At 48.9% G+C, this 11,523-nt stretch overlaps 1 protein-coding gene across 1 annotated transcript in view; it reads left to right on the top strand.

The window, feature by feature from the left end:
- The first annotated feature begins 4,321 nt into the window (after positions 1–4,321).
- Positions 4,322–11,523, top strand: part of LOC147731763 (E3 ubiquitin-protein ligase TRIM39-like) — a 173,681-nt gene continuing 166,479 nt past the window's right edge. Inside the window, exon 1 of the mRNA XM_086958803.1 lies at positions 4,322–4,424. Within this exon, the coding sequence (XP_086814929.1) occupies positions 4,371–4,424 (54 nt within the window). The 5' untranslated portion in view covers positions 4,322–4,370. The remainder of the gene's footprint in view (positions 4,425–11,523) is intronic.

The following is an 11,523-nucleotide window of genomic DNA, read 5'->3' as shown; positions in this document are numbered from 1 at the left end:
CGTAGAAGAATTTACCCGATACACGCCTCGTACCTTAAGGTTCCCAAGGTGCGAAAGGCACTCAAAACGACGACATCACACTATTTTGCGGAAAACACGGAGTCAGTACAGTCATCAGCTATCCTGTGGGAGGCGTACAAGGCGGTGCTAAGAGGACAGGCTATAACGTCCATAACGGGACATAAAAGAGAGCGACAGCTTGAATTGTCTGAGCTGGAGCTGGCCCTACGTGACGCAACTGTGGCGCATGAGGCGAGCCCTACACCGGATACGTCCCACGCCATGCTCTTAAAGCAACAGCAATTTAGGAAACACGTGAAGCAGCAGTCAGTGACCCAGATAGCAGAGACGACCCACAGAATCTACGACATAGGGGATAAGGCAGGGAAAATGTTGGCCTGGCTACATAAGAAGGGAGGTAGTGCCAGAGGTATACAGCGCATTTATGACAAGCAGGGGATGGTGCACACAAGCCCCGAAGAGATAGTGGAGACCCTAGCTGATTATTTTGAGGGAGTGTACACACCGGACACTGAAGTGTCAACGGAGATGGCCCGCGCAGCGCTAGGACACATCCCTACTCTGACGCTGGAAGCAATAGCGGACTTGGAGGCAGACATCACAGAGGAGGAAATACAAAGGGCTATTCATGCTATCAAGACGGGTAAGGCATCGGGACCAAATGGTATCCCGATAGAATGGTATCAGGCCGCGTCGGAGGGACTCAGTGGGCCCTTGTTGGCTATGTACGCAGACAGTCTGGAAAGGGCCGAACTTCCGTTAGATCAACGGACGGCGACCATAGTCGCAATCCCCAAGCCTGGAAAACCGCCGGAAGAGTGTACAACATATCGCCCTATCTCCCTTCTCAATGCTGAGGTTAAAATCTTGGCTAAGCTCCTTGCCACCCGGCTGATGGCACACCTCCCGCAACTCATACACCCCGACCAGTCAGGTTTTATGCCACATAGGAACACCGCCCTCAACTTCCGCAGGGTACATAGTGTGCTTGCCAGAGCGGACACATTATCAGAGAAAGCAGTCATAATGGCGCTTGACGCAAAGATGGCATTCGACATGGTAGAATGGCAGTATTTATTCGAAGTCCTGGTACATATGGGAATTGGCCCTAAATTCGTGGCCTGGGTCCGGTTATTATACACTAAACCTGTAGCACAGGTGGTGGTGAATGGCCATATTTCTCGAACATTCTGGCTGGAGCGGGGAACCCGTCAGGGTTGTCCCCAGTCGCCATTGCTCTTTGCGATCGCACTGGAACCATTGGTGATTCAGATACGCTCAACCTCATTGCTGAAAGGGATCACCTGGTCAGAGGGGTGGAAAGACCGCCTAGCTCTATACGCAGATGATATGCTGGTGTACCTGACAGAGCCGGAACGCAGTATACCGGCGTTGCTGGCGCTGTGCGACGAACAGGGGAGAATATCGGGATACACTCTGAACTGGAATAAGTCGGAAATATATGTCCTACAAGGCCCGACCCCTGCACTGCGCGAAGATTGCCCCCTAAAAGTGGCAGGGTCCTCCTTTCGATATCTAGGTGTCCATATTACGAAAAATCCAACTGAGTTCTTTCAGAAGAACCTAACACCGCCGTTGGATCGACTGAAACAAGACGTTAAATTCTGGGCGGCGCTGCCACTGACATTGTTGGGTAGAGCGGCACTATACAAGATGATGTCATTGCCCCGGTTTTTGTATATCCTAGAAAACACACTGTACCCGATAGACACGGGCTACTTTGGGCGGGTGTCCGCGTTGATGGCCGGCCTCATGAGGAACAATCGCCCGGCACGAATAGCACAGGCAAAATTGCACAGGGGATGGTACGATGTCGGGATTGCGTTGCCGAACCTGCAACTCTACTACTGGGCCGCCCAACTAAAACCCATTAACCAGTGGCTGCATGCACCTCAGGAAGACCCGGCATACAAGGCGGACAGGGAGCAATTGGATACCAACAACATATTGGTACCTCTTTATGACCAGAGAAGAGTGCGCTCACTCACGGGACTCACAAAGCTTACTGCATCACTGTGGCACACAGCACAGGCAAAACTGGGGTGGAAGGGGAAACTCACAAAACTCACCCCATTGTGGGACATGCGGGCCCTGAGTAACCTGAGACGCAATAAGGGTTTCACGCTGTGGGACAACATTGGTCTGTGCACAGTGGGAGATCTGTGGGAAAAAGACACGGTGACCCCCTTTGACCAGCTGCGGCAGCGGTATGAGCTGGGGCACACGGAATGTTTCGATACATACAGGTGCAACACGCTCTTCTGACAGCCATTCCATGTGGCAAAAAAGTCCCAGAGGCATCTCCCCTCGAGGATCGCCTCCTCACAGAATATATGCAGGAGCGGGCACGTCACTCACGTATCGTAAACTGATAAATAACCTAGCGGATCCAATGATAAAACTGAGAGACAAATGGGTGGAGGACATAGGGGAAATGGACGAGTCCGAATGGAACGAAGCGCTAGCGTCGCCTAAGGAGGTGGGCATATCGGCAAAATTTTGACTTATACAGCTTAAAATCCTGCATAGGGTGCATTATACGGGGAAGATGCTTCACACAATACAGAGGGCGCAACATCCATATTGTCTTCGCGGTTGTGGAGAGGAGGGGACACTGTTTCACACTATCTGGGAATGCCCACGCATTCAGGAGTTCTAGAGACAAACCATGCATACAATATCACAAACACTGGAGGTATCCCTGGTTCCTGAACCACGAAAATGCTTATTAAACATATGGGAGCCCAACGACCTTTCCAGACACGGCCAACAGTGGGCCATGATAGGTATGATAATAGCAAAACGCGACATAGCACAAAAATGGGTAGCGGTAGATACCCCAACACAAACACAATGGTGCTCAAATATGGATAGGGCCATGATAATAGAGAGGACAGTATATACCAATAGAGCATGCCCACGCAAATGGAATAAGATATGGACTCCATGGAACGTCTTCAGAGTGGAAATATGTGAACCTCTGGAGGAAGAAGACACATTGACATCACATGAGGAGGGTGAGGATGACTAGGGGGAGAGATAGTGGGGGAGAGGGTAGGGACCCAAGGACATAACCAGATACATGAGTGGGAAGAGGAGGGGAGGGTGGGTGGATTAATTTGTAACAATTGATCGCCATATAGAATCACCCTACCGTGAGGGGAAACGGTAACAGCAAACTAAGTGGTCGTAGATCTGCTCACACAAAATAGTCGCTTGGCAAATACAAGCCGGATTAGGGGTTGTACACCCGTTACTTGTAGAATTAATGACCGAATGTGGTAACTTCATGTTAATATTGTTTAATGTTATAAAATAAAAATTAGACCTACAACAATCCGCATTCTGAACGCGAACCAACTACACACATAAATGTATAACGCCGCCTCACCTCCGGGATGGCGGCACATGGGCTGTGTAATCCAGAAAATACTACGTACATGAGAAAATGTGGCGGCCAGTCCCAGAGGTTGTAGGCCAGAAGCTGTGTACTTTTTGCAAATGGTAAATAAAGGTCTTTTAAAAAAAAAAAAATATATATATATATATATATATATATATATATATATATATATATATATATATGCAAATACAGGAAGAAAGCACTTTAGAAAGTATTTTAGAAACGTTTATGAGATTCCTGAAAGATTTTAAAAAGCGAACTTGCGGAATTGGCAAAAATAACAGAGGATTTTACAGAAACCCATTTACACGCTTCAGTTTCTGCACCTACAGATTCTGGAAATATAACCGCATGACGCTAAATGGTGTCAACCCCAGAGGTAAATCACAAGCAGCAGAAGAGCCAGTTCTCTGCTCTGTGCCTGTAACATGAACCCGGAAGTCCAGCGCAGCCAGAGAGGGACAGACGCACAGACACGCCCACTGCACACAGAGAGGGACAGAAGCACAGACACACCCACTGCACACAGGGAGGGACAGACGCACAGACACACTCACTGCACACAGGGAGGGACAGACGCACAGACACACCCACTGCACACAGAGAGGGGCAGACGCACAGACACGCCCACTGCACACAGGGAGGGACAGACGCACAGACACACTCACTGCACACAGGGAGGGACAGACGCACAGACACACCCACTGCACACAGAGAGGGGCAGACGCACAGACACGCCCACTGCACACAGGGAGGGACAGACGCACAGACACACTCACTGCACACAGGGAGGGACAGACGCACAGACACACCCACTGCACACAGCAGACACGCCCAGTGCACACAGGGAGGGACAGACGCACAGACACACCCACTCCATAAAGAGAGAAGCGAAACTTACCTGCACTTCCTGCGTTTTTGAATCATGGCGGCGGCAGCTCAACTCGGGAACCTCCAGGAAGAGGCAGAAGAGCACAAGGTGTGTGTGTGTGTGTGTGTGTGTGGGTGTTCAGGATTCACAAGTGAATACACTACTGGAGGCTCATAGAAGATGCAGTGTGTCTGGGTATTCAGGGTTCAAAGGCACTCTGCGGGTCCCACATAAATTGTATTGTATTGAATTGCAATTGCATTTGTATAGCGCTTATTACCTTTGACGAGGCGTCAAAGCGCTTTTTTTAGTGGTAGCACGCTACTCCGGATCCCATAAAGCAGTGATTCCCAAACTGTGCGCCTTAATGAGGTGCAAGAGTGCCGCGCGCACGCTGTGGGAAATTGCTACTAACGGCCCTCAGCCGTCCGTCATTCGGCGGGCATGGCTTGGACACAGTTTAATGCTGTGTAACTTGTAGTTGGAGGCAAGGGCGCAAATAAAGCCAAATGTCGGTGGTGGTGGTGGTGGGCTGAGCTTTAAACAAAATGGAGAGTGGAGCTGCAGGGCCTCTTGGGGTGAAACATCAAAGCCTCATTAACATGCACCAGGTCTTTTAAAGACCTGTGAAGTGCTTGGGTGCGGCTGTGTGTGTGCCCGGGAGCCGTCTGAGGCCGGGCTGCCACACAGGACACGGAGGGGGGAGGGGGCTGGGCTGCTTTCACTGGAGGTGAGCTGGGGCTGGGGAGCCAACTTGATTATTGCCACGGCCTGCGGTGCTCAGGCCTGAGCCCGTCTAAAGCCCCATGCCAAGGTGTACTGCAGGCCTTCATGTTACACCACGGTCCACTCATGGTGGAGGGGCGGCCGAGGGGATGCCAGAAGTTGGTTTTCTAGAGGACGTTCCGGCCAGGCAGCTTTGTTCCCTGGACTGCAAGAAGGATGGTTTTCAAGACGCGCCCCGCCGGTGCAGCCATACATCTCGGTACTGGTGAGGGGCGGTATGCTTCCTGTGCTCAAGGGCAATAAAGGGGCTGGAGGCTATCAGCACTTTTTGGGATTCTTTCACTTTCAGAGCTGCTTCCCGCAGCTCGTCTCCCCCTCTAGTGCTCGTTTCCCCTCGTGTGTGAACTCTGCTCAGACCAGCGCTGCAGATAATAAATAAAATAAAGCCAACCTGCTCATTACTGATATCAAATTCGCTAGGCACATTATCTTCATAAATCAGTTCAGAAATGCGCCTATGTGCTTGAGGCCATAACAATTATACGAAAGTGAGCAGAAGGAGAAAGTGCCAGAAAGAAAATGACTGTGCTTACACGGGGCTCGCATTTCTATAAATACCAGGACAGCTGTGGAAAAATTGCGCCACATTCAATCTGCACTTAGCTTCAGTCTTGTTGTGCTCTTAACTGCAAATTAATACTTCATACATCATCTTTAAATACTTTGAAAATGGCTGCACGTGAGGATGTACGTGTCTACAATTTCAGAAGGTCCCAGAAAGCAATCCAGGAATTAAATACAACGGAACAGAGCGAATTACTGCTCAAGTTAAACACGTTATATTTATAATTAGTACAAATGTGCATCTGGTAAAGGACAACAAAACCCTTTATTATAACCCACTACTCAAGCATAGACCAACAGAGACCTCGTCCCACGTACCTTTATTTACACACTGCAGCTGTGTGTACACAAAGCTAGCTGGCGAAGCGCTCAGCTTTGAGACACGCTCCCAAGCGCTAGAATGGCAGCAGTCGGTAACTTTACTTGTTTCAAGTCTGCAAATGCTTAAATGTGATACCAAATAGAACTAAAAACAAAATCGGATTTATTCATTTGTAACATGCCATTTCTGTACTTGTTTACTTTTAAGTATTAGCCATGGATCAGCGCTAGAACACATTTAAAAGTGCTTTTTTGTTTATATTTGTTCTTCGAAGTATGTACAGATAAAACAAATATTTACCAGCTTTAGGGGATTTTTTTTTTCTACCCGCGGGAAGAACAACATATCTACCCTCTGTTCTTTTCATACCTGTAGCAAATGCTTACTTGCTAGGGTGCAATAAAGTGCAATGGCAGGGGGATGTGAGACGTTTTATGGGGATTGATTTACTTTTATAATTTCTGGCTAGATAATAGGTTTATATCAGTATCTTATCCTTCCATTTCAAGGGCTTTGAAGCAGTATCAAGATATTTTGGGGCTTCCTTTTGCTCAAATGGGTTTAATTGCTAATATTTATGTTTACCTCGTCTTCATTGCTTGACTTTGCTCGTGAGAAAGTGTCACTCATAGACGTTAAATGTCACTCTTAATTACACAGAAGTTATGAAAATGTCACACTTAAGCAATCTGAAACCATGGCAGCTATGGCCCTGAAGCCCTTTCAGTCCAATGGGTGTTGCGCGGGCGATCATGAGTGAGTACATGGAGGGAGCGCCTGTTGGAGGTATGGCTGGAAGGCTCAGGAAGGAGGGGTCGGGAGGTAGGAGGGGTCTGCCACTGCTTGGGAGAAACTTCCAAAACTTTACATTTTCAGATAAAAGTAATGAAAAGTTAGGAGCCAGGAAGGGGCAGAAAGAGGAGGGGGCACAGGAGGGAGAGAGAAGACTAAAATAGAAGAGAGGCAGAGAGGAATCCATAACACTTGAAACACTTTGGCGATCCGTGTGATAATAGGAAATGCCAACAGAGCGCGCACCAGCCTCAGACTGAATGGAACCCAGTCGAGAAGAGGGAGGGAAGAGAAAAGACAACAAAAAAAAGGACGTGTGTGGGAGTGAGACACATACATAAGGTGAGATTGTGAGAGAGAGAGAGCGAATAAGGGGAGAGATAGAAAATAGAAAGAAAAAGGCACCAAGAGATAGGTAAGAGTGATGGAGAGAGACAACGACACAGAAAAACGGAGAGATCAGGACAAAAACAGGAAGTGTGAGAGAGAAAGTCTTCGAAGAGAATATAGAGCACTAAAGACCAACACGGACACCCAGGCGCTGTGGAGGACATGAGCCTGTTTGTTAGAAGAGCGCCGCATTTAGCTCCCTCCTGAAAGGGGGACGCTGATTGGGGGGGGGTTGTAAATCTGTAGGAAGGGAGGTCCATCGTGCGGGTAATGTCTGGGGGTGGGGGAGGGGCTGGCTCTCCCTGACGTCTTTCCTTCTGCTCTGAAGTGGGATCAGACCAGTGTTCGAAGTGGGGAAAAAAAAGTAGGGGAACTGGGCGGAGAATCAGAGGGCGGGAATAACCTAAGGATTGGATCAGTGGGCTGAGTAGGAGGTGTGGCCAGGATGCGCAAAACATCCCCATCTTTAGTATTTGTGTGGCATTTCACTGACCAGTTACAGCTTATTATGGTATGTAATTTAACCAATGGATACACATGATTATTTAACGATTAATATGAGCTATTGACATTAGAAACATATTCCACATTGTGAATATATTTTAATCACAAAATGTCCCAAAAATGCTTAAAAGTGGAAGCACAAGCCATTTGTTTCCAAGCCATGGAGTTTCTGTTGTCAGCAATATACAGAGATTATCAATTTTACGTGTGTAAATGACTGTATAGGAAATTTTACATAAGACAAAGGACTACAAGGTGTAGGAGTCACATGATAACCATACTAGTAGACAGTATAGTTTAATAGTGATTGGCTTGGACAAACACAAACTCAGAATTTAAAACTTACTACCATGATTGGGGGTTCTTTTTAAAAATCATTATTGATTTGTATCAAAAATAACACTTTTTTCAACATTAGGATAAGCAAAGGCTTAGGGAAAAAACCATAACGCTCTAGTTCATAACCTTGCAGTTTGCATGCAGCTCTTAGATGAAAGTTAGTAGCTCATTGTTCTTTGTTAGGATTTTAACTTATAAACTGCAAGTAGCACAAGCATTTACAATGCAACGGTCTCGCCTTTGCAAAAGTTAGAGCTATTGGCATTGTAATTGACAATTTTTATTTGTGTTGATTTTGAACATAGATAAATAAATGACATTGTCATTTACAATGCTGTAGGAAGGGGGAGGCTCTAGTTGGCGCAGTGTAGCACTAGCGACAAGCAGGGACTCTCTTCCTCGTCAGGGCTGAGGGTTACCTTCCAGACAACCTCTGCTTACCCTCTAGGTAGTGTGGCTTAAGCAGTCTTAGGCTAATCTTTGGGGCACATAGGGTTAAACATTTGCAATATCACACCATCACAGCCAACCCACCACACAATGACACCAAACTGTATTTGTAAAAATATATATCTTTATATAGATTTCAAGCAGGCTTGTAAATACAGTTGTCAAACTTTCAATAGCGGTTCCAGTTTACTTGGTTTCAAGTTGCCACAGTTCTTTCTAGCAATCAAGCAATCTTTTGGGCCTTCTGCCCAAGTTCGGTAAGGTTCAGTGTCTTGTAGCGCCTCAATGCGCTCTCCACGTGGGCCCCGGGGGCCGGGCGCCGTGCGAGCCTCGGTTTCAGGGTAGGCTCGTGTTGGGAGTGGATGGCGCGGTGCGAGCTCGGATTGCAGGGCGCTCGCACCGTGAGGATTCAACACAGTACCTTTCGATTCTTTTGGAGCGGTCGGCTTCCAGGGGAGCTGTCCCAGGTCGCGTTGCTTTTCCGGGGTCGCGGTTCGCTGCGGCTCTCAGCCGGGCAGGTCACGGGTCATCCGGGGCGGCGGTGTTCTGTGGCGGCAGGGTCCTTCCTTCGACGTTCGCTCCGACCTTGGAGTCGGCGGCTGTGCGGTGACGGCAAGTGGCAGTACGGTCCCCAAGTGCAGGACGTACCCAGCCAAGTGCCGGTGTGCAGCTGTGCGCTCACAGCTGAGCTGTCGGGCAGGATACCGACCAGAGGGGGGTTATCATAGGCACCTGTCCGTCTTTGCAGGTGGCTTGACGCAGTCAATCCGGGAGCTCGGACCGGACGGGTCCTCCTCCACTTTGCTCTCGGGCTCCCAGTGCAGGTGCAGTCACGGTGTTCGGGCCAGCGGCGGCTGGACCTCACGTTGCTCTCGCTGTTGCTTTGGGCCCCGGTCACGGTGCTTGGGGGGATGTTGATGCCTTGGATACGGGGAGCGTGGCAGGCTTGCCCATCGCTCCCAGACCCTTCTGTCAATACTGCAGCGATAAGCAGCACACACAGTCGCTTTCTTCAGGGAGTAGGGCCCACTGGTCCTGGGGCGCTGGTCAGGGGGCAAGTTCAGCAGCAAGCCCTTGGAGATCGTTCAGCAGAGTTTGGCACAAAGTTTCACAAAGCAAAAGTCCTCTTGTAGTCTTTTCTTTTTCCTCTCCTTCTGCAGCAAGGCACCAGACATAGGCAAGAGTCAGTACTCCTCCTTGTCCTTCCAGGTCCTTCTCGTCGGGCAGAGTTCCTTCTGTAGCACAAACAGGATCTAATTCACAAGGAGCAGGGCTCCTTCTTTTATACTGCATTTCTTTTGTTCTCGCAGGCCAGGGGGGCCTTTGCATAGCCACTTTCAGTCCTTGAGTACTCTGGTGGGTGTACTCCGGCTTCTGCTTTCAGTGTGAGGGGCAGGCGCATCAGACGCCCCACAGGAGGTGGAGCCACCATTGTGTGGACAGGGGCAGCCAGAAGTACCTTGTTGATGGGGCTTCGCCCGTCCTGGGCCAGGTGTCGGCTGAGTCATCAGTCGCTCCCCAGGAGGGTGGAGCCAGCATTGTGGTGGCAGAGCACAGCAAGATTCGGAGTCAAGAGCCACTCCTACCTCCCACTAAGGTGCAATCTACGCATTCACCACCTGTCATCCCCCAGCCCTGTCACTCACACATCCCAGACAGTCAGATACACATACCAGCAGAGGCGGGCTGAAATGGTTAAGCAAGCAAAGGCTAACTTTCTAAAAGTAGCATTTGCAAACACAGGATATTAAAATAACCTTTACTAAAAGAAATATTTTATTATTCTGAGTTCAGGCATACTAAACACGACTCTCTACCGTGCTCCCCGAGCCGGTTGGGATTATAGGGTGTAATAATTCCAGCCGCTCGTTCTGGCCTAAAGGAAGCAGGTAGCCTTACAATAGTGAAATACGAATTTAGTTGTAATTCACTACTAGGACATGCCACGCACATCAGGGCTTGTCCTACCTTACACTTACAATGCACCCTGCCCTCGGGCCTACCATAGGGGTGACTAACATGAAGTTAAGGGAAGGTTTGGCGGCTGGCGAGTGGGTGCACTTGCCCAGCCAGCGTGACAGTACGCGACTGCACGCGGGGTCTGCAATGGCAGACCCCAGACACATCTTACGGCTGCTTCGGTGGGTGGCACAACCAGCGCTGCAGGCCCACCAGCAGTATTGGCATCTACAAGCCCTGGCACTCCGGGTGCACTTTACTAGGGACTAACAGTAAATCCAATGAGCCAATCATGGACATCAATCACATGTACAATTTATAGTAGGGAGCACTTGCACTGCAGCACGGGTCAGCCGTGGCGCAGTGCCCTGAGTATCGGAAAACCAGCAAAACATCGGAGGCACATCAGCAAAAAGTGGAAGGGAGACTCACGCCAAGGTGCCAGGTCTAACAAATGCCAATAGCTTAATCGCTCGCAAATGCAAGACCTATTGCATATACACACACACAGGCACATGCACCCACACTGAGCCCCACACCCACACCCACACACACACACAGCCCCCCACACACACACACAGCCCCCCACACACACCCACACACAACCACACACACAACCACACACACAGAGCCCCACACACACACCCCCCCCCACACACACAACTCTCTCCGCACAAATATGCATATATAAATGTGTATATGTAATGTACATATATAGAGAGAGTTTAAGCGTGATACATTTCAGTGAAAATACTGAATACATTCCATTTGCATGAAATCCTTTTTGACAAGGAGCTCTCACTCTTGCTCTAGTCTGGAAAGTAAAACTTCCCTCCTTCCGATTACTCTTAATTCCGAAAGGTGAGCTTTGCATGTGGAAGCCATTGGCTCCATATCTCACGCCTATGGGTGCCCATATTTTATTAAGTCAGTTAAGAGTTGTTTTGTGCACGAACCCCACCCACCCAGGTTGAAGAGCGATGCGCAGGGCATCTTAAGGCTGAATTTGAGTAAATGTGGGCTTAAGCAATTTGCCTACTCGATATTATCCAAAGAGAGTTTACAGTTGCAAGGCCCACATACTTGTGCACACTAATAATA

The sequence above is a fragment of the Lissotriton vulgaris genome, chromosome 2_1, assembly GCF_964263255.1.
Source record: "Lissotriton vulgaris chromosome 2_1, aLisVul1.2, whole genome shotgun sequence".
NCBI classification, from domain to species: Eukaryota; Metazoa; Chordata; class Amphibia; order Caudata; family Salamandridae; genus Lissotriton; species Lissotriton vulgaris.
Note: the sequence above shows the minus strand (reverse complement) of the source record. Positions and strands in the feature narration are given on the sequence as shown.